The 20,502-nt window shown below is 44.7% G+C and overlaps 13 protein-coding genes across 13 annotated transcripts; 7 read left to right on the forward strand and 6 right to left on the reverse strand.

Annotated features, from left to right (window-relative positions):
• Positions 1-1,216: 1,216 nt before the first annotated feature.
• Positions 1,217-2,203, reverse strand: GLC7 (type 1 serine/threonine-protein phosphatase catalytic subunit; the record flags this gene model as incomplete). The annotated part of the gene is made up of 1 exon (XM_020211617.1): positions 1,217-2,203. The coding sequence occupies one exon, from the start codon at positions 2,201-2,203 to the stop codon at positions 1,217-1,219; it is 987 nt and encodes a 328-aa protein (XP_020065389.1).
• Positions 2,204-3,291: 1,088 nt separating this feature from the next.
• Positions 3,292-3,906, forward strand: CANTADRAFT_5918 (uncharacterized protein; the record flags this gene model as incomplete). Its single annotated transcript, XM_020210788.1, has 1 exon — positions 3,292-3,906. The coding sequence occupies one exon, from the start codon at positions 3,292-3,294 to the stop codon at positions 3,904-3,906; it is 615 nt and encodes a 204-aa protein (XP_020065390.1).
• An 87-nt stretch (positions 3,907-3,993) lies between these two features.
• Positions 3,994-5,013, reverse strand: CANTADRAFT_25919 (Signal recognition particle receptor subunit beta). The gene has a single exon (XM_020207584.1). The coding sequence runs from the start codon at positions 4,939-4,941 to the stop codon at positions 4,105-4,107; it is 837 nt and encodes a 278-aa protein (XP_020065391.1). The 5' UTR covers positions 4,942-5,013; the 3' UTR covers positions 3,994-4,104.
• Positions 5,014-5,053: 40 nt separating this feature from the next.
• On the forward strand, positions 5,054-5,531 carry DAD4 (Dad4p). Its single transcript, XM_020207585.1, has 2 exons — positions 5,054-5,216; positions 5,265-5,531. Exons 1-2 carry the CDS (start codon positions 5,214-5,216, stop codon positions 5,421-5,423), a joined length of 162 nt encoding a protein of 53 aa, XP_020065392.1. The 5' UTR covers positions 5,054-5,213; the 3' UTR covers positions 5,424-5,531.
• Positions 5,532-6,040: 509 nt separating this feature from the next.
• On the reverse strand, positions 6,041-6,220 carry NOP10 (snoRNP complex protein; the record flags this gene model as incomplete). Its single annotated transcript, XM_020209766.1, has 1 exon — positions 6,041-6,220. The coding sequence occupies one exon, from the start codon at positions 6,218-6,220 to the stop codon at positions 6,041-6,043; it is 180 nt and encodes a 59-aa protein (XP_020065393.1).
• Positions 6,221-6,764: 544 nt separating this feature from the next.
• FGR32 (Fgr32p) lies at positions 6,765-9,077 on the forward strand (the record flags this gene model as incomplete). Its single annotated transcript, XM_020209670.1, has 2 exons — positions 6,765-7,917; positions 8,074-9,077. 2 exons carry the CDS (start codon positions 6,765-6,767, stop codon positions 9,075-9,077), a joined length of 2,157 nt encoding a protein of 718 aa, XP_020065394.1.
• A 99-nt stretch (positions 9,078-9,176) lies between these two features.
• On the forward strand, positions 9,177-10,376 carry CANTADRAFT_49982 (S-adenosylmethionine-dependent methyltransferase; the record flags this gene model as incomplete). Its single annotated transcript, XM_020209781.1, has 1 exon — positions 9,177-10,376. The coding sequence occupies one exon, from the start codon at positions 9,177-9,179 to the stop codon at positions 10,374-10,376; it is 1,200 nt and encodes a 399-aa protein (XP_020065395.1).
• Positions 10,377-10,450: 74 nt separating this feature from the next.
• Positions 10,451-11,356, reverse strand: CANTADRAFT_21514 (uncharacterized protein; the record flags this gene model as incomplete). The annotated part of the gene is made up of 1 exon (XM_020206703.1): positions 10,451-11,356. One exon carries the CDS (start codon positions 11,354-11,356, stop codon positions 10,451-10,453), a length of 906 nt encoding a protein of 301 aa, XP_020065396.1.
• A 362-nt stretch (positions 11,357-11,718) lies between these two features.
• Positions 11,719-12,363, reverse strand: VPS21 (Rab family GTPase; the record flags this gene model as incomplete). Its single annotated transcript, XM_020206704.1, has 1 exon — positions 11,719-12,363. One exon carries the CDS (start codon positions 12,361-12,363, stop codon positions 11,719-11,721), a length of 645 nt encoding a protein of 214 aa, XP_020065397.1.
• Positions 12,364-13,205: 842 nt separating this feature from the next.
• On the forward strand, positions 13,206-14,204 carry PTP1 (tyrosine protein phosphatase; the record flags this gene model as incomplete). Its single annotated transcript, XM_020210789.1, has 1 exon — positions 13,206-14,204. The coding sequence occupies one exon, from the start codon at positions 13,206-13,208 to the stop codon at positions 14,202-14,204; it is 999 nt and encodes a 332-aa protein (XP_020065398.1).
• A 1,475-nt stretch (positions 14,205-15,679) lies between these two features.
• On the forward strand, positions 15,680-17,581 carry SSB1 (Hsp70 family ATPase; the record flags this gene model as incomplete). The annotated part of the gene is made up of 1 exon (XM_020211218.1): positions 15,680-17,581. The coding sequence occupies one exon, from the start codon at positions 15,680-15,682 to the stop codon at positions 17,519-17,521; it is 1,842 nt and encodes a 613-aa protein (XP_020065399.1). The 3' UTR covers positions 17,522-17,581.
• A 228-nt stretch (positions 17,582-17,809) lies between these two features.
• Positions 17,810-19,066, reverse strand: RIO2 (protein kinase; the record flags this gene model as incomplete). Its single annotated transcript, XM_020209678.1, has 1 exon — positions 17,810-19,066. One exon carries the CDS (start codon positions 19,064-19,066, stop codon positions 17,810-17,812), a length of 1,257 nt encoding a protein of 418 aa, XP_020065400.1.
• Positions 19,067-19,184: 118 nt separating this feature from the next.
• Positions 19,185-20,497, forward strand: CANTADRAFT_5927 (uncharacterized protein; the record flags this gene model as incomplete). The annotated part of the gene is made up of 2 exons (XM_020210790.1): positions 19,185-20,420; positions 20,486-20,497. 2 exons carry the CDS (start codon positions 19,185-19,187, stop codon positions 20,495-20,497), a joined length of 1,248 nt encoding a protein of 415 aa, XP_020065401.1.
• Between the last annotated feature and the right edge of the window lie 5 nt (positions 20,498-20,502).

Raw genomic sequence — 20,502 nt, forward strand, 5'->3', positions numbered from 1 at the left:
TTCCAGATTTGCAGCCATCCCGGGGAATTTCGAGATTCCACTGCTTCTTTGAATGAAGTTGAAGAAACCATGAAAAATGGCAGTTTGTGCTGTTGTGTAAAGCAGTGATTCTTCTCCAACTCTGGATGCGTTTCATATCTTGGATACTACAGAGGAGTACCGAGTTAGGTCTTATATTATGGCGAATATGTAAAACAATCATATATAGCCATCTAATCATAATTTCTGTACCTGCAATCTTATTGATGTCACTTCTTGTCTGCCAAAGCATTTAACTTGCAATGGAACGGCACAACATAAGTATTTATCGAGTATCACTTTCACGTATCATAGAACTTCAGATATCACTACAACCGTATATACTTCAAAAATTGTAAACTTCAAACATAGGGCAATATAGAAAAGCATTCACACATAAACATCATTCCAATTCGCAGCCATAAAAAAGCTGAGACTAAGATAGCAAAAATCATTAGCAGCAAAACCAACATAAGCAAAACCAACCAAAAACCACCTCAAGAGTAGCATCAATAGCCCATTCATGAATGGTCACTGATCATTTGAATCAGTTGCGCTATCTTTGCTTCTTCTAAAGGTAATTATAAAATACTAAATAACTATCTAATAATAGAGACAAGAAATAAACGTTTGTAAAGGGGAACAGAAGTAACTATACTAAAGAATGGAAGGATGAGAGCAGTTGTGCTATATAACAATCAACCCAAATTTCTTCATATTCAGTAGATTATCTTCCCACTCTCTGACTGTTCTTGCGCGTACGTATAACTAATTCTATGAGAACCAAGTCAGAAGAGAGGTTATGAATTATGTCTATATAGTATCTTCAATCCTCCAATTTCTTTGTATGTACAATTGATGATCTTGCTGGTTGATGTTAGGGATGATCCCCAGGGGTAGGTTGAATCATGTGACAAAAACTGAAAACAAACTGAAGCTCTGAAGTATAGAGACATAAGTAACTTTGTATTTTATTGCTGATGGTTGTTTATTGCTGATGGTTGTGATGTCAGGTGATGAATGAATGGATTAATTGAATTGCTTGAGGTTGTCCACCAATTATCGATGAACGGGTAGCACGCATCTTTCATGTTAAAATGTCAAGAATTAATGCTTGTAGTGAAAAGGAACAAAAACGGATCTGATAAAAAAAATAACAACTCAAAATCAAGAACGAAAATCAATCTGAACAACTAGTTTATTTGCTGCCCTTCTTTGGCTTTCTTGGGGTAGACACTGGTCTGTTGTTAGCAACATTAGAAGGAGGGAATCTTGGTTTCTTATCAGCTGGTTTCAATATTTGGAAAGAACACAATAAACTTTCATCCACACTCATCATAGCACCAGCGTTATCAAACTCACCACAATAGTTTGGTGCTGAGAAAAGAGTAACAAGTTGCCTCTTAGAGAAAAATTCATAACCATCTTCCACCACTTGATGAGCTCTGCAAATAAGATCCATATCGTGTTTTTGTAAAAATCTAGAGACCACATCTGGACCGAAGGTAAACGATACACCTCTATCGTTCTCCGACCATCCAGTGATATCCTTATCAGGATCGGACCATAATAAGTCACATAACAATCCCACATCAGGGATATCGGTTGGTCTCATGACTCTTCTGATTTGTTCCATGGAGTTCAAGTCTGGAGATAAACCACCATGCATAGTGAAGATCTTTTCGTCAATGATGGCAGCAATTGGTAAACAGTTGAAACAATCGGTAAAAGTCTTCCACAACTTGATATTGTATCTTCTTTTACATTCATCGTAGAAACCGTAAATTCTGTTGATGGAAGCACACTCGTGGTTACCTCTCAAGATGAAGAAGTTTTCTGGATATTTGATTTTGTAAGCTAACAACAAACAGATGGTTTCCAATGATTGTTTACCTCTGTCGACGTAATCCCCAAGAAACAAGTAGTTGGCTTCAGGAGGGAATCCACCGTATTCAAAGAGTCGTAACAAGTCATAATATTGTCCGTGAATATCACCACAGATTTTGATTGGGGCCTCCAATTCTAAAAGAATTGGTTGCTGGATGAAGATTTCTCTTGCCTTGGTACAGAGGTAACGGATTTCGTGCTCCAAAAGGGTAACTTGCTTACCAGGTCTGGAACCCCTGACTTCCAACAATCTGTCGACTATGGAGTCGATATCGGCTTCTTGATGTTCTGTGGACATGTTATGCAGTGGCAATGGCCTATGTGTTACTAATACGAGGATAAAGGGTGAATTGAACGAGTTATGATTGTCGTTCGGGTGGTGAGGGGACTATTTGGGACGGTGGTGAAGATACGTGTCACAAATAGATTTGAGGCCTGTTAGACGGGTATTCAAGCTTGATGAACCAAGATGGATACTTTGCACGGCAAAATGGATGGGGATGGAATACTCGGCTATACTGTGTCGAACAATTACTAACCAGAGTCAGCAGGGCGTGTCCGAGGGTAAGGGAGTAGGGGAGGGGGAAAGCTGGGTTCACTAACTGGGAGCAGTTAGGTGGGAGTCTTGCGTGTGTTTGGGGGAGGACTTGGTGATGGGTCCTTGTCCTTGTGTTCCTTAGTGAGGACTTACGTTTACGGAGGGTTGTGAAACAACAAATGAGTTTTCAGGCTGATGAAGGAAAATTTTTTTGGTGCGCGCACGTTGCTAGCGTTTAGGGGGGCTAGAACCCATCCACCCCCAGAGAGGGGTCCCAGTCCACCGCCAGGCCACCACCGTGACGGGTGGTGGCCTGGCGTGGCCTGGTCCTCCACCACTCCAGCTTCGCTCGTTGCTGGTGGTGGGACGGCTCGTCTACGGAAGTGTACGTGTAGGGGATGGTCTCGCGTTTCTTGCTATGGGTGTGGATAGCGCGGAAATGTTGCCACCCGCGAGGATGACCCGCACCACCTCCCGGGGGCTGGGAACGAGCCTTGCCGGGAACGAGCAAGGAAAGGTTGGGAGTGAGTGATGGCCGGTGGCAATTGGCGCAATTGGTCATTGGCTACTGGCTACTGGCGGCGTGGAGCAAGCTGGAGCCACGCGAGTCGTTGTTGGTCCCCCACAGTGGGCGATACGGGGCGATGCTGGCCGGCACGATCACAGGCAGCCAGGTGCGCCAGTGGGTGGCAGACCGCGGTCAGCTGGGGCCACATCTCGGGGAATGCTGGGCACGGCGGGAGGCGGCAGGAATGGCAGGTGGGCTGTGGTCACGTGTATTGCGCTATATCTGTCACGTGCCCTTGCTCCCATCAACCGTCCCTCCAGCCCTTAGTTTCCCATTCACCATGAGTGTGCCTGGGCAAACAGCCGCCCCCTTCCCCAACAACTACCTGGTCAAGCGCGTTGCCGAGTCAGATGCCAGGGCCTGTGTGATCTGCTTCAAGCCTGCCAGCACTGTGCTTCTCTCCGAGAACAAGGTCGACTTCTTCTACGTGTGTGCACCTCACTTGAAAGACTCCCAATTTGCAACCAGTGTCAAGCCCGATGACTACACCGAGCTCGTCAAGAAAAAGGCAGAGTTGGAGTCGAAAGTCGCCCTCTTGAAACAACAGGCTGAAAAGGTCAAACCCTACAAGATTACCACGTTCGTGTCCGACTACCTTGGCTCCAAGAAGGAGGAGCCAAAGGACGACAAGGACCTGAACGACAAACCTAAGAAAGAATCCAACGATGCTAAATACAATAGACTCACTCGAGAAATATCCGAATCCTCCTCAGAACTATCCAAGACGACCCAGGATATCGCCAACTACTCCTTCAAGAACTACCAGTTGGACAAGGGCATATATGTATCCAGGATACAGAACTACAACAAGGTCAGGTATAACCGTACCAGATCCCAAAAGATCCAGCAGGATGTGTCGCTTTTTCCTTCGGCACCCACCAATAAAATCGGCTAGGTCTGTGGATCGGACCCATAGTACTTACCAGTATCTATTAATCCTGCAAAATTAGGATCTTTTGGTTTCAATACATAATATTAGAGCTATATGGCCCTATAATCCATGTAGGTGATTGTAAATGAAAACTAGAACCTATAAATACATTAAGAATGATGCAAATATGCTAAATAATTCTTGGATTGATGTAGGGTCAACTTAGTTGACCACCTTCTCATCGATCCAGTTCTCCCACCCTTCAACCTTATTCTTCAAAACGCTACCTCCAATGAAGTCCATGCTTCCCTCCAACTTATCGAAAGTAAACTTGCTGTTGGCTGATGATAAAACACCGAGCCAAAATTCTCTCAATGTCTCGTGTCCAACGATGCCTTGTTCCTCTTCATCGTCATCCTTATCGATACCAGAATTCTTATCGACGGTACTCAACTCGTTTTGGATCAACTTGTTGATTTCGGTTTCTAAGATAGTTCTGATTCTGTGGACAGGGGTCGAGTCAAACAAGTCGGTTTTGTTCACTACGAACAAAACGTCGATCCCGTTGGTCTTTCTTTCGGTGACGGAAAACAAGTTGAACAAGAACTTGGAGATAAGCTCTACATTAGCGTTGAACTGTGCTGATGAAGAGTCGATGACATACGCAATACCACTGATCTTGCCCAAAGTTATGTCTTCCAAAAGCAACTTGTTGAGGAGCTGGTGGTACTTGAGGTGTCCAGGATAGTCCACTAACTGGTACTTCTTGCTGATACTGTCACTGGAGAAAGGAAGGGAGATCTCGGTGAAGTTTGGCTCTATCGACGAAACTGTGTTGGTTATTGGTGTGTTGTTCTCACCCTGTGAGTCCTCGATTAATCTGTAGTAGAGGCCAGTCTTTCCTGACCCGTTATTACCCAAGATCACAAAACTTGGTTTGTGGTGTGGTGAAGCATTCTTGTTGGAGACCTTGATTTGACCACTCTGTAATGCAAATGACGCTAACGCTATCACCAAGGCCGCAATTACTGTTAATAGTAATTTCTGTACAAAGTCCATGATGTACAACTATAGGGCTATATCACAATATCCAGTTTGATATTACCTTATAATGGAAACGGCTGAATACCAGTGCATATATAGTCCCAGGGCGTCGAAAATTGAAGCTAATGAGATCGGGGTTTGTCTTCCAGGTTTGGTCGTGCGGGGGCAGATATGAATAAAGTCAACTATCGCGGTATATCGTATTTGCATCTAATAGTATCCGTGGGCAGATGGAGAATCCACACGAACAGGCACAGAATGCCTTGCTTTCTAGAATCATCAACAACATGGTATGTGTGATGTGTCGCTCATAAATGTGTGAACAAACTAACCCACAGGAAAACTTAAACGAGTCAGTGGTGACGGTAAACAAATGTTTACAAGAAGTTGCAAGACACAATTTGGATACAGAAGTACTAGCTCAGATGTGGGAGAGCTATTTAAGGAATGCTGAATTCAATTTAGAGGCTACAGGACAGAAAAAGGAGCCCTTATAGCTTGATATCACTCGCATCACAAATGAGCAACAGGTGAGCAACACCAGAATACCACACTATCAGAACAACAAGAATCAGAAGATCCAGAATGTGGACTATCGCACTAGCAGAACTCCAACCACGTTGACCCTACTTATATAAGAATTTTCCAGCCATTATGTGAATTTTCCTAGGACAGTGTTGTGTTCGAGAAACGCAGGCAGAGTGTCTGACCAGCCTCAACGAGTGGTGCAACACCAGTCAGTGAACGACAGGTGTATTCAAGTACTAAGTACAAAGAAGAACCACACAGGCGTCCAAGAGTATGCAACAGGTGAATGAGTTTCATATTCAAGCTCACACTTAGCAGCTCTCCATTTGCAACTGTGTAGACCTCCGATGCTCTACCATTTTCTTTCATTTCTTTTATTACTATTTAAGGAGTGATAAACTATTATAGTACACTGATTTGACTCATATATGTAAATTGAATAAAGGCATGGAACTTTTGAAACATCAGCATGCTCATCAGGCCACCTGTCTGTCTATGCTAGGTCACCGTTCAACCAGTATAGGCATGTCCAAGTATCACAGGTCTCTCTAGGTGCTCATAGCCCAGTACGATCTATGCGGTACATTTAGTTTTGGGTAGGCAACAAACCGAAACGCTTCTTCAAGGTTACTCTTTGTCTGGAGTACTTGTCATCTGGGGAGAAACGGGCTGGGTGAGCAGACTTGGTGATTTCACCATCTTCAGTAACCTTGTTCAAGGTGTAAACTCTCTTTCCGTCTGGACCTAATGTGTACATCAAATGCATCTTGGCTGATTAGTTGAAGTCTTCAATGTGCTTGATAAATGTAGATAGATAAATTTTCTTCAGATGGGGTGGTGCGCGCACGACTTCAAACCTGCGAGTGCTATAGAGGAGATATGCGAATACCTAGAGGGTGGTTTTTGAATAAGTTCACACCATCCAGCTAATCGTAGAGAATCCGCAGAATCAGAGTTAAATAATGTAGCCCCTTGTACAAAATTTTTGGTCCTTTTTCGGGCAAATTCAAACGACCACGGGCGAGTCTCAACCAACACTATTGGATCACAGAGCCTACTCTGTTTGACAAAAGTTGAAAAATCTGTTTCACGAATATCGTTCTATGGTTAGTACCAGAATATCGATTTACCAGTATGCTTCCCGTCTAAAAGCTATTTTTGCAACTTCTTCAATCTCATGTAGCGACGAATTAGGAAGTAGGTTACTGGCTGTGTGCAGTATCAGAGTTTAGGTTCATTGATCAAATAAGTACACCTAATCCGATAACACCTTAGCACCTGGCGTACAGTCACACGCCGTCTTTCCCAATATGCCACCTAAGAAGGATGCGTTTTCTGACCTCTTTCTGTCAGCCGTGACTGGCAGGAAGCTGAACAACTTATCAATGGCAGAGAGACAGAAGCAACAACTGCAACCACTGCAAAAGCCGCTACAAACGTCTCTGCTTCTGCTGCTACAGAACCCCAAATCCGACAGCTGGTCCAATCTAGACTTCTTGTCTAATCCTTCTTCAGGAAGAGCCACTCCTTCCCATATTGTGCAGAACGATGTTTTGACACCCACTCAAAGCACCAACTCTGGACCCTCAAAGTCTGCATCAGCCGTATCATCGACCAGTTCTTTACCATATAATGATGATCCATTTGCAATTTTTGATACACCAGCCAAGCCTGCTGGCAACACAAACGTTGGAGGCTCGTTGTTGGATGATGAATTCACAGATGTGTTCCCAGAACAGCACAAACCTCAGCCAAGGGCCAAGAGCAACCCCCCTCGTGAAGTTGAATACCAACAAGAAGCTGGTTATTCTCAAACCCCTCTGAGACCAGCATCGAGACAATCACAGACTTCTAGAACCGATTCTGTGGTAGCGGAATTGGTCGACATAGGTTTCAGTATAGAAGACGCCAACATAGCAATCCAGAAAAAGGGTCCCAATCTTCAAGAATGCGTAAACTATATCATGAACAAAAATACTGACGCCAGTACTCCAAGACCTGAAAGGCCTAGATCTCTGAACAAGGGTGAAGGAATCAACTTCAACGGAATTGGACAAGATCTTTTCAAGACTGCCAATACTTTCTTCAACAAATCAAAAAAGACTGTGATGAAGAACTTAGAACAATTGCAGATCCAGGGCAACAACAGTGGCAGCTCTTCAAACTTGCCTGAATGGATGAAGAATCAAGAGAAGTACAAATCCGATGCAGTTGAGAAAAAATACAGTGAAGCAGACTTAGATTATGGTTCGGACTCGGAAAATCTCAATCGTGAAGAAATCGAAAGATTTATGAAACTTCAAAGAGAAAAGGATAAGGAAAAGGCCAAGAAGAGATACGATGGCTTGAAAGACGCAGCACTCAACAAAATACGTGGTAAACAAGACAGTGACCATTCAAGAAGAGAACTGTTCGATCAGCCACCCAGCAGGCCAGCAAGGCCACTTCCTGAAAGGCGTGGTAGTCCTAGTCAAGCAAATGAAAGACCAAGAAGTGAATCCCCACAAAAGAAGGCCAGTTCATACCAACAGCCCATGGTCGGAGAGGACTTTGTTGGTTCCCGTGGAAGGTTTTCACCAGCTGCTCAACCAGTTCCTAGAGTATCCTCTCCTGCAAAAGCTTCTGAACCCCTTAAGCGGACTCCTCCAAAAGCTCCTGAGCCACCAGCTGAGTCCTTGGACATATTTGGAACTGATACTGGTAGTACTTCGTTGAAGTCTTCGCTCAGGGACTCTTCTCCATTGAATCAATTTGATGAAAGTGATTACAACACTTCAAAAGCAACGGCACAGGAAGCATACAGAACTGGTGATTACACTGGAGCACTTGAGGCATATCTCATCTGTTTGAATAAACTTCCTTCCAACCATGAAAACAGAGTGATTATATTCTCAAACTTGGGCATGGTTAACAAACAGGTTGGACACTTGAAGCAGAGTCTAGAGAATGTTGACAGCGGGTTGTCATTGATTGGAGAATCTGAAATACATAATAGTGGATTTAGTATTGCCCAAAAACCAGTAAAGTATTGGTACACTAAATTAATAACGACAAAAGCCGAAGTTCTTGAACTACTGGAAAAGTATGAGGCAAGTTTGAAGTTTTATTCCATTTTGATCAAGGAACTCGGAGTGGTGGACAAGAAGGTTATGGATGGTAAAAGAAGGGTTGACAAGATTGTTAATCCAGAAAATTATAAGGCCAAACCTGCTCCATCAAAGCCTGCAGCTCCCAAAGCAGCTCCAAAACCTGTGGATAAGGCTACCTCTGCTCCCAAGCCCAGCGTCGATGAAGTTGACCCATTGGTACAGGATAGAATCAATGGTAGGGTTCAAACGTGGGCGCAGCCAAAGCAAGGCAACTTGAGATCATTGTTGACCAATTTGGACGAAGTGATTCCTCCAAACATTAACATGAAGCCTGCGTTAAGAAAATTGACTACAAACGAATTGATGCTTCCAAAACAGGTCAAAATCCAATACATGAAAGTTATCAGCTCAATTCACCCCGATAAGCTTGCCTCCCAGTGTAAGGACGACAAGGAGTCTGAATTGGTCTGCAAGGGGGTGTTCATAACCTTGAACGAGGCCTGGGAAGTGTTCAAAACGGAAAACTCCTTATAGTATACAAACCCCGTACTATCTAGCATGTTCACGTCACGTGAATACATATAATTTACGCTGAGTAGACCCAGATCCCTACGTAGTATCGCCACCGGTTCTATGAGTCAAGACATCGAGGAGTATAAGGCCTTGACGTCCACGCTTCTGGCCTTCTACAACTTCCACAAGTGGGAATTCGAACAGTTGATCAAAACAAGAACAATAAAATACAACTCGTTAACTGCTGAAGAACGAGAGTTGATCCCGTGGTACTTACAACACATAGAAGACTTGAAACAATGCATTGGCATCAACCAGGAATTCACTCAAAACTTGGCCATTGCCATCTCAAAAGATTGGGGCGTATCGCCTGATCCTAGCGGTTGGGAGCCTGCCACCACTAACGAGTACGATAAGGTCAGGTCCACCTTGTTGCAATTTGCCCGTGAATGGAGCTCGGACGGGGTTCCCGAAATCACTGTCAGTCACTTCAAGATCATTGAGGAGCTTGAGCAGATATATCCTAACCTTGAGGAACGTCAGAACGTGAAGATCTTGAATCCTGGATGTGGTTTGGGCAGATTGGTGTTGGAACTAGTTAAAAAGGGTTTTTGGTGTCAGGGAAATGAATTCAGTTACCATATGCTTTTGGCTTCCAACTTCATTCTCAATCATTGCACATTTGCTCACAACTACTCGATATTTCCCTACTTGCACAAGGCCTCCCACCTTGTCAAGAGATTAAATCAGATCAGGCCCGTCACCATTCCTGACTGTAGCCCTACGGAGATACACGAGCTTTCCACGAAAAACCCTACAATTCCTTACCAGGAATTGATGTCTATGACCGCAGGCTCGTTCGTTGACTTATATGGGCCTGAAAACTTGACTGAGCTGGACACCTACTCCAAGGATCCCATTGCCAACGATTTCAGAACAACTAATGAAAATAACTTTGATGTTCTTGTCACTACATTCTTTTTGGATACAGCCAGCAACATCATTGATTATTTGAAAACCTTCCACTATTGTTTGAAGCCGGGAGGCACTTGGATAAATTTTGGCCCCTTGCTTTGGCATTTTGAGGATGACCAGAACATGCTGTACATTCAAAGAAGAGATGGTGACACCTACCAAAAGGTCCCTTCTATCATGACAGGCTTGGAGCTCTCTCGTGACGATTTGATTGCCCTTATAGAAAAGATGGGCTTTGATTTCGAAAAGAGAGAGTCAGGTATTGAGACCAGCTACAGCGGTGATATTAAAGCGTTGGGTTCATTTGTATATAAGTGTGAATATTGGGTCTGTAAAAAGAGGTGAGAATTGTCTCTGCTATATTGAAGACACACCCTCTTAGATTTTGGGTGCAAAAGTAATAAATCCTTCGTGCAAATTTAAAGTTGTCTGACAATTCCTTCATTCAATCTCTTTTCAATGAGCTCATCGGAGTCCTGTAAGACACCAGCTAATTTCAAGACCTTGCTGGTCTTGGTAACCACTCTTTCCCAGTCAAGAGCAGCCTTTCCCACGTTCTTGTTGAACTTTACGGTCTTGATCCATTCTCTGGCGTCTTCGGCGGAGTAGTCAAGATTATTGCTGATAAATTCAATGGCTTCTTCGTGGTTATTGTTGAAGTATTCGATACCCTTGTTTAAACCCGCCACAAACTCCTTGATCATCTCGGGCTTGGACTCCAACAATTGAGCGTTACTGTTGATAACCCATGAAGGCCATGGAGTATAGATTTCCCCGATCTTCTTGATCTCATTGTTGTCGTAGTATTTCTTGGACGTGAAATGCTCCCACATGAACGCATCACTGTTCTTTTCTGGTTCTTCGGTGTACTTCAAGTTGACTGAGTCTCTCAAGTTCTTGAAGTTAGAAAGAGTAGGGTAGCCTGCAAACGGCTTTTGGAACTTTAAGTCATGGGCCAACACGAAACTCATCACGTAGGACCCAGATCCAATTCTGGACACCCCGATGGTCTTGCCTTCCAACTGGCTGGCGCTAGTCAAGTTCTCGCGGTTGAAGCCAGTGCTGATGGCCCAACACAAAGGAGACTCAACATAGGTATCGACAAGCTTGTACGATGGCTCGTTCCCCTTGGCGATGTCGGCAACGAACGCTTCCGTCAAGCCAATTGCGATGTCTACCTCGTTGGCGTTCAACAAGTTGATGAGTCTTCCTGACCCTTCAATGACGGGAGTCAATTCAATGTTGAAACTGAAGTACTTCTGCTGAATGGCGAAGAACAAGGGGGTGGAAAAGTGTTCTGGAATGTAGGCGACTCTGAGTGACATGGCGGTGGTGGTAGTCAGAATGATCAGTGTACAGTTATATTAGCCGCGGGCGCTGGCGTGCGCCAGTGGTGGTCGCACTCGGAGAAGTGTATATGATGATATAAAATACTATAGATAGTTCATTAACGCTAACTAGAGGAGCAGAACTAGGAACTACAATGGTAATAGTAGAAGTTGCCTTTATAAGTTACAGCCGGATCGGTGCCTGCAATAATTATGATAGAATTAAATGAGTGGGTGTTTATAGATGGAGAATGTCGTCCACCTGCGCATGGGTGGATAACGATATATGTGGATCTGTAAGCACGGATTGCCGCATTTAGTGGGAAGTAAATGGATGGCGGTGGGTCTCCGTCGTTCCACTAGCATGCACAGTCTCCTGACCCGCTGCTGCCGCCTGAGGCGTTGTTCGAGGTCAAGTCGATTCTTCCCTGGTTATTTTCCCTGATGGCTTCCGGCTGGTTGGCAGAACTGTCGGGAATTTTGCTTCCTATTCCGATAAACACTTCGTTGACATTGTATGAAGTCTTTGCACTGGTCTCGAAGAACAATAAGCCCTCTTCCTCCGCCAAGTTCTGGCCCTCCTCCACGCTGACCTTTCTCAAGCTGTCCTCTTCGTCGTCCTCGACCAAATCAAACTTGTTACCCACCAATGCAATTGTAATGTCCTTTGAAGCTTGCTCGTGCAATTCCTTTACCCAATGTCTGGCTTTAATGAATGACGCTGGTTTGGTGATATCGTACACCACCAAGGCTGCCTGGGCATTCCGGTAGTACATTGGAGCCAACAGGGCAAACCTTTCCTGTCCGGCAGTGTCCCAGATTTCGTATTTAATCGTTCTCTCACCGATGGTACATTTCTGGGTGAGGAAGGCTGCTCCGATAGTAGGTTCCTTATTCTCTTGAAAGTCGTTGCTTACGAACCGCAACACCAATGACGATTTGCCCACGGCGGCTTCTCCCAACAACACTAACTTGACTGACGTAGCAGGGTTTGGGAAACTCATCCTGTGGTGTAAGTTTTCTTATCGGATAGGTATGCTTCGGTAGATAGTTTTTAAGTCACGACTCTCCCTAATCGCCCCTAAATATTTGTTATGTGCACGACCTGACATGCGAGTGGTTACCGGCAGATCCAGCAGATCACAGTCAGGATGTGGCCATCGACAAATGGAGAATATCTAGCGGTGTCTTGGTGGTATGGATGGGGCTGTTCTGGCGTGGCAACTGATTTTTTCTTTTTACTTCCAGAACTGTCGCTGTCTGATTTTTTTGAAACAATCTGTATATTTGCCAAAAACGACAGCCTTGTCCAGACGATTCCGCGACTAACTGGAGCCAGATTTGTAATGTCAGGGACATTTTCTGGACCAGGAAATGCGGTGGGAATTCACAGCTGTATAAAACATGAGCACTGTAGATAAAATGGCGTTCCGTACTGTAAGGGCTTGTTCTCGACTTTATGAAGTTCCACAGAAGGACACCCAGCTATACCTGAACCAGTACTGGTAATTCTTGTAATTGCCATGTCCAGTAACACCAGATCACGTGCAGCTGCAGGGTTGCCTGATCAGGACTTCCGGCCATCCCTAGCTACAGGCCCCTGGAATCCCTTGTAGGCCCATTTGCTTCCAGCCAGCGTTTTGCGTCCTTCGGTGCGAGATGCCTGTTTCAGATCAGTCGTACGATCCAATTCCACCGTGTTGATGCTGGCACTTTGAATCTTGAATCCATGCGCCATAGTAATTCCCCGTCGTGTCCCAAAAAATCTACTGGCTCACACCAATAAATTCCTACCCCAGTCCCACAAATCTCCTGCAAGATTCAATTACCGATATTATTTAAGAGAATGCCGGCAGTGCCGCTGTTTCTAAGGGCATCCACGTCAAATCAAAGGGAAAACTTTGGCCAACTAAACGCCATCGAGAACAGGCGCATCACTGGCAGTTTAGACGCGGAGACGATATCTGATGGACCGAACTTGGATCTGTGGGCAATCACCGATGCTATCATTCCAGTGAACGTCAAGCGGAACAGGTACTCTAACGTGTTTCCGTGGAACAAGAATAGGGTCCAGCTCCCAGTCAAACCAGGTGCCTCAGACTACATCAACGCGTCATATGTGACTGTACAAGACATCGACGGCAATCAAGACAACTACATTGCCTGTCAGGGTCCCTTGGAGACCACTGCCCATCACTTCTGGACCATGGCGTTCAATGAATCGGAAAAGCAGCAGAATGACACCATTATCATCGTCATGGTCACTCCCTTGATCGAGAGCAACATGATCAAATGCAGCAAATACTGGCCCGATAGTAGCCACCCGGTCATAGACTACTCCGGCCTTGTGCGCAAGGATGGTATAGATTTGCCCAAACTCACGGTATCCTACGTCGCTGAGGAGTACAACACTGAAGGCGACTACCTTTTGACCAACTTCGAATTGAGCGTGGGAAACAAGGTCAAACAGGTCTACCACTACTACTACTACAAATGGGCTGATGCAAAAGTGCCTCCCTCTATTGCTCCATTGATTAAATTGTCACAAGATGTCCGTACTACCGTTGGTGCTGCGGGCGGTGCCAGCAATCCTGTCCCTATTGTGCATTGCTCGGCAGGCGTGGGCAGAACAGGTACCTTCATCGCCATAGACCACCTTTTCCATGACCTTGAGCATCTTGCTACAAGCTCCGGCAAGAGAAAGGAGTACGACATCAGCCAGGACCCGATTCTTCACACTGTTGCTCAATTGAGAAGCAACAGAATGATGATGGTGCAAACAGTTTATCAGTACAACTTCCTCTATGATGCGGCTAGGGAATTGTTGGACCAGGTCAAGCCATGAAAACGGCAAATCTAGTCTATTAATGCATGAATGAGAGCTTTAAGTGGTCAGTTTCAGCTTACGACCCAAACTATGACAGAATCGGCCCATCTATGGTTCATACCATCACCTTTAATTTCTAATATAGATTCGGATTGTATACGGGATACCGCTGTAATGAACTAGAGAATGGGGTAGGGTCTCCTTTACAAAACTGTAAAGGCCCAAGATAACACCTATTTTGTATTTATCACCACCAGTTTGGCACGTATACAGCAACATCAAGTAAGAACCTAAAATGGTGTATTTTGAAGTTTGGGATGAGATGACTAATGTGGTGCCAATTGCTTGGTGCAAATTGGTCATTCATGCGTTTGGTAATTGCTTAATGGATTCCTTCTGCATTGGCACTTGTTTCTTCTAGTCTAGCACATGCGAATTACTTCCCAGTCTCGCCGTCTGGGTGTAAGGTTCGGTTCACAGATTGAACTCTGTAGTGAGATTATTTACTTCGAACCCTGATTCTGCCTCATAGGCTTATCAATAGGCCACGATATTTCTGAATTGATATAGTTTTCATTTATGAGATTCTAATAATTTTTGCAGAATTTTGGTTAAATCGCGAAAACTTAATTCCTTTCATACGGATTCAATATTAATCTAAGGAAATCTAGATTAGATTGATTACTCTCCAATTACCTGGAATGGAAGAGCTACACACCCGGAAGGTAATATACTCCTGCCGCGCTTACAATTTATGATGCTGTTTCGTAAGACAGCTGTGACTCGACGAATTTATGGATGCTGACATTATTCTCTTCGACTACATAACTGGGATTAGATGGGAAAGGCTCTTGAGTATTATCTAGAATATGGAGTAAAATTCTCTAACCTATCTGTAGTGAACCAGTTTCTATCTGGGAATTTACCGAAGTTAAAGGAGCTGACCTCCTGTCATTCCCTATCAGAAAAACTGGCAATTGAGGAGCATATCTTGTTCCACACAGTTATTCATAGCTATTACGATATATCACTGGTAGTTACTTAGCAGTGGCCAGGGTAATTAGTATGATTCATCCCTTGCACATAAAACCCATACTTTTGATGCAAAGCAGCTTCTGAGGCTTTTACGTGGGATTTTCACACAGAGCACCATGTGTGTGGGATCGCAGTAAGGGCTGAATTTACTATCTAATCACGCCAATTGCTCACTTTCCTCCACTCAATTGCGGCTGAAGACTGTCAATTCCTGATAGCTGCAAAAAGCATGGCCGGGTAAAAATATGATCTGCGGGTAAAGCACGATCCGGCGCATATCTCAGACCGCACTACCCAAAACGTTGGCATACATAATTGTATTGAGACAGCCAAAAAAGAAACTAGTGTGAAAAATTGAGCGAAGACCCATACAGTGAAAAATTTTTTTGAATCTATATATTGAATAAATTTTCCTCTTCTTTTACAAAGTTTTCTTTATTCACTAATTTGAAGACAAAATGGCTGACGGTGTTTTCCCAGGTGCTATCGGTATCGATTTAGGTACTACCTACTCTTGTGTTGCTACTTTCGACAGTGCTGTTGAAATTATTGCCAACGAACAAGGTAACAGAGTTACTCCATCTTTCGTTGCTTTCACCAACGAAGAAAGATTGATTGGTGATGCTGCTAAGAACCAAGCTGCTTTGAACCCAAAGAACACTGTCTTTGATGCCAAGCGTTTGATTGGTCGTGCTTTCGACGATGAATCCGTCCAAAAGGATATCAAGTCCTGGCCATTCAAGGTTGTCGACTCCAACGGTAACCCACAAATTGAAGTTGAATACTTGGAAGAAACCAAGTCTTTCTCCCCACAAGAAATTTCCTCCATGGTCTTGACCAAGATGAAGGAAATTGCTGAAGCTAAGATCGGTAAGAAGGTTGAAAAGGCCGTCGTCACCGTCCCAGCTTACTTCAACGATGCCCAAAGACAAGCTACCAAGGATGCTGGTGCCATTGCTGGTTTAAACGTTTTGCGTATCATTAACGAACCAACCGCCGCCGCCATTGCTTACGGTTTGGGTGCTGGTAAGTCCGAAAAGGAAAGACACGTCTTGATCTTCGATTTGGGTGGTGGTACTTTCGATGTTTCTTTGTTGAACATTACTGGTGGTGTCTTCACTGTCAAGGCCACTGCTGGTGACACTCACTTGGGTGGTCAAGATTTCGACACCAACTTGTTGGAACACTTCAAGAAGGAATTCCAAAAGAAGACTGGTCTCGACATCTCCGGTGACGCCAGAGCTTTAAGAAGATTGAGAACCGCTTGTGAGCGTGCTAAGAGATCTTTGTCTTCTGGTACTCAAACCACCGTTGAAATCGACTCTTTGTTCGATGGTGAAGACTTCTCCGCCAACATCACCAGAGCTAGATTCGAAGACATCAACTCTGCTTTGTTCAAGTCCACTTTGGAACCAGTTGAACAAGTCTTGAAGGATGCCAAGATCGGTAAGACCCACGTTGACGAAGTTGTCTTGGTCGGTGGTTCTACCAGAATTCCAAAGGTCCAAAAGTTGTTGTCTGACTTCTTTGACGGTAAGCAATTGGAAAAGTCCATTAACCCAGATGAAGCTGTTGCTTACGGTGCTGCCGTCCAAGGTGCTATCTTGACCGGTCAATCCACCTCTGAAGACACCAAGGACTTGTTGTTGTTGGATGTTATCCCATTGTCTTTGGGTGTTGCCATGCAAGGTAACGTCTTCGCTCCAGTCGTCCCAAGAAACACCACTGTCCCAACCATCAAGAGAAGAACTTTCACCACCGTTGCTGACCACCAAACCACTGTTCAATTCCCAGTCTACCAAGGTGAACGTGTCAACTGTTCCGAAAACACCTTGTTGGGTGAATTCGACTTGAAGAACATTCCACCAATGCAAGCTGGTGAACCAGTCTTGGAAGCTATCTTCGAAGTTGATGCTAACGGTATCTTGAAGGTTACTGCCGTTGAAAAGTCCACCGGTAGATCTGCCAACATTACCATCTCTAACTCCATCGGTAGATTGTCTTCTGAAGAAATCGAACAAATGATCAACGATGCTGAAAAGTTCAAGTCCTCTGACGATGCTTTCGCCAAGAGACACGAACACAAGCAAAAGTTGGAAGCTTACGTTTCTTCTGTTGAATCCACTGTCACTGACCCAGTCTTGTCCGCCAAGTTGAAGAAGTCTGCTAAGGACAAGATCGAAGCTGCTTTGTCTGACGCTTTGCAAACCTTGGAAATCGAAGAATCCACCGCTGATGACTACAGAAAGGCCGAATTAGCCTTGAAGAGAGCCGTCACCAGAGGTATGTCCACCCGTTAAGATAATTAAATAATTAATCTGTTGTATAAAATCTTTCATTTTGTTTATTATTCTCATGGGTCTCCAATAAATCTCGTTATGTTAACTAAAGCATTGATGTAGAGCTTTTGTAGCATGTAGAATACAACAACATACGGCCCAACTTAGAAGGCCATCTATGTAATTTGAAAAGCTACATATTTAAGTGACACACAAACTTAGTCCTTTACACTAATCATGGTTTAATTTACAGTATTTTACAAGTGTTTGAGTATGCATTGCATCTAGCTCATTATATACTGGTCTGAATCACTCAAGAATATAGTTACCTAGTTTATCCATTTTCAAGGACTTTCCTTCCGATAATGCCTTGATTATTTGCTCGTTTTTCTCTTGAAGTTCACCCTCATCCTCCTCATCCTCTTCTTCTTCCTCAAGGTCATAATCATCGTCATCTTCCTCTTCCTCATCGTACTCTTCTTCGTCATCTTCTTCCTCGTCATCTTCATCGTCGTGGAGTCTCATATTCTGGACAGCCTTTTCCAAGTCACTATCTTCACCAGTTCTCTTCTTGGCATATCCGGAAGCTTTAACTTCAACATCCAAGTTGGCAGTTCTTTCCACGTCCCTCTTGAATGAAGGGTAGGCATACTTGTAACCCTCTCCGTAACCCTCAGTATCAAACATAGTCGGGTCGCTTTCTGGGGTATATCTGAACTTCTTTTCGAAGAAAGCCCTTATACCCTCGACATCTCTATTGAAATATTCTTCAGCATCCTGGTGATCAATGGAGACACACTGAGGGAAATCAATGACAACGAAATCATACGTGTGTTTTTTGGCATCTTCCTTGTCACGGATGATAATATTAAACTCGTTGAAATCACAATGGATTAAACCATGGTTGGCCAACTTGACAATGAAGTTCATAAGCTCAGAGTAAAGCTTTTTGTGGTTATCGTGTTTGCGCAAATGCTTCATTGGAATTCCTCTGATCCACTCCATCAACACACAGTGACGGGAGTAGTCGTAAGGAACGGGGACATTAAATCCGTTGTTGTACAAGATCACCATGAACTCGTACTCTTTCTGAGCTGCTAGCCTGGACAAGTACATCCAGTTACCACCTTGTTGTCTCTTCAAGTAGTCTCTATTGTTCTTGACTGTCTTGAAAGATGTTCTACCTAGACGATGTATCTTCATGACCTTCTGCACACCTTTGGAGTCGCTGACGGAATAGATATCTGATTCTTTACCCACGCCGATCATGGTACCCACCGAGTATAAGGAGTCTCTGTTCAACATTGATTTCAAGGCCAAGAAATCGATTCCGTTGTAGGTCAAACGGAACCCGTCATACTTGCTGTTTCTGAGTCTGGCCAAGAGCTTGAACTTGGCCAAATCACCAATCAGTCGGTTTGTTCCTGTGGTGGACTTCATTCCTCCAAGAGAGTGGATCATTTCGGTGGGGACCAACTCGTGGTTTCTGGTCCCGATTTCGACAGCCTGGAGCACCTTCCAGTCGTCGGAGGTTAAGTACCTCATATGGGCGGTGTCAAGCTTCATGGTGGAGAGGCTGGTGGTTAGGCGATGAGTGAAGTGTCAAGGTATTTTTTTCATGTCATCGCGGCTTTGATGATATCAGTGGTCGCGAACAGGGAGTAGTCAATGAGTGGAACCCACCATGAGGAGATCCAAGAGACACCGCAAAGTGTGGCGAGTCTCCAAGCCACTGCATCCACGCAGCCTGGACGAGGGGAGCACCCGGATCGGAAGCGGAGTTCACAATGATTTCGTCACAAAGAGCACTTATGGCTGGACCACTACGCTGCCATTGTGTGAGCACAACTACGAGACTTTACCACGGAACGGCACTGTCCCACGCTTGAAACGGCTCTGTGCCGAGACCCTAGCCAAGAATGTGGAGCACTTGGAACGAGACTACCTTGAGTTTGCCCCATGGACGTGCTGGTCATTGGTATGGGAGTGTGTGCTCAGACAAGGGAACGACTCGTTTCGAGCACACCAGGTGTTTTCCTCCAGATTTGGCCGTCTTGGCCAGTTCAGGGCCCACTGGGTGGCTCGCCACCAGTCGTCCATGGGCGAATTGACCACCCTTGCGCCCAGGACCCAGTTGCAGTGTCTCCGAAGTGAGGCTATACGTGCCCTCCAACCTCCCCACGCCAGGAACTATAGACTCGAGAATTTATTCTCGAACGTGTTGGTAGCGGATGTAGTCCGTCGGCTCAACTTCTCTTTGGAGCGTCCTTTGGTCGTTTTAGACATATCTGCTGCCGCCAACACCATTTCCAAAGATGAGTACTACCTTCTACTCAATATTCCCGGCCTAGTGGCCTTGGATCTCTCGGGAAGCCTGGTGGTTGACGACAGTTTTCTAGGGAATTTGGCCACTAGCATCCTGGTCGATGGCAAATTGGCAAAGCTTGCGGTGCTCAGACTAAAGGGTTGTCGCAACGTATCAGCTCGAGCTGTGCACAATCTTCTCTTGCGTTGCTCCGATGCGTTCTGCTCGTTGAAGTATATCGAAAGTGAGGTGCCTATTCCCACAACCAAGCACGAGCTCTCCGGAAAATTTTACGTCAACGGCACCAAATGGCAGCTGGTGAATAAATCTGAGCCTGGGTTGCAGGTCCTCTCCAGGCTTCCTTTGGGATTAAAAACCCATACGCTATACAGATACTTGAATGGCATGCCGATACAAACTCCAGTCAATAGCGGACCAGTGCTTGATTTAATGATGTGCAGCCATGTCTACCCCCATGAGGCTAACCTGGATGACAGGATCCGCTTGTTCGAGGCGGCTTGGAATACCAGGCTCAATACTAGAAACCCAGAGTCTGTCTCGCAATATTGCTTCGTGATGAATGCCAACCACGAAATATCTACAAGTGCCAACGGTGTCAACGATGCACTAGATACAAGACCCCGCAAAGCCAGGGCAAAAATACTCCAAACGAACGCCAGCAAGTTTTTTAATGTAT

This window comes from Suhomyces tanzawaensis (assembly GCF_001661415.1).
Source record: "Suhomyces tanzawaensis NRRL Y-17324 unplaced genomic scaffold CANTAscaffold_3, whole genome shotgun sequence".
Classification (NCBI taxonomy): domain Eukaryota; kingdom Fungi; phylum Ascomycota; class Pichiomycetes; order Serinales; family Debaryomycetaceae; genus Suhomyces; species Suhomyces tanzawaensis.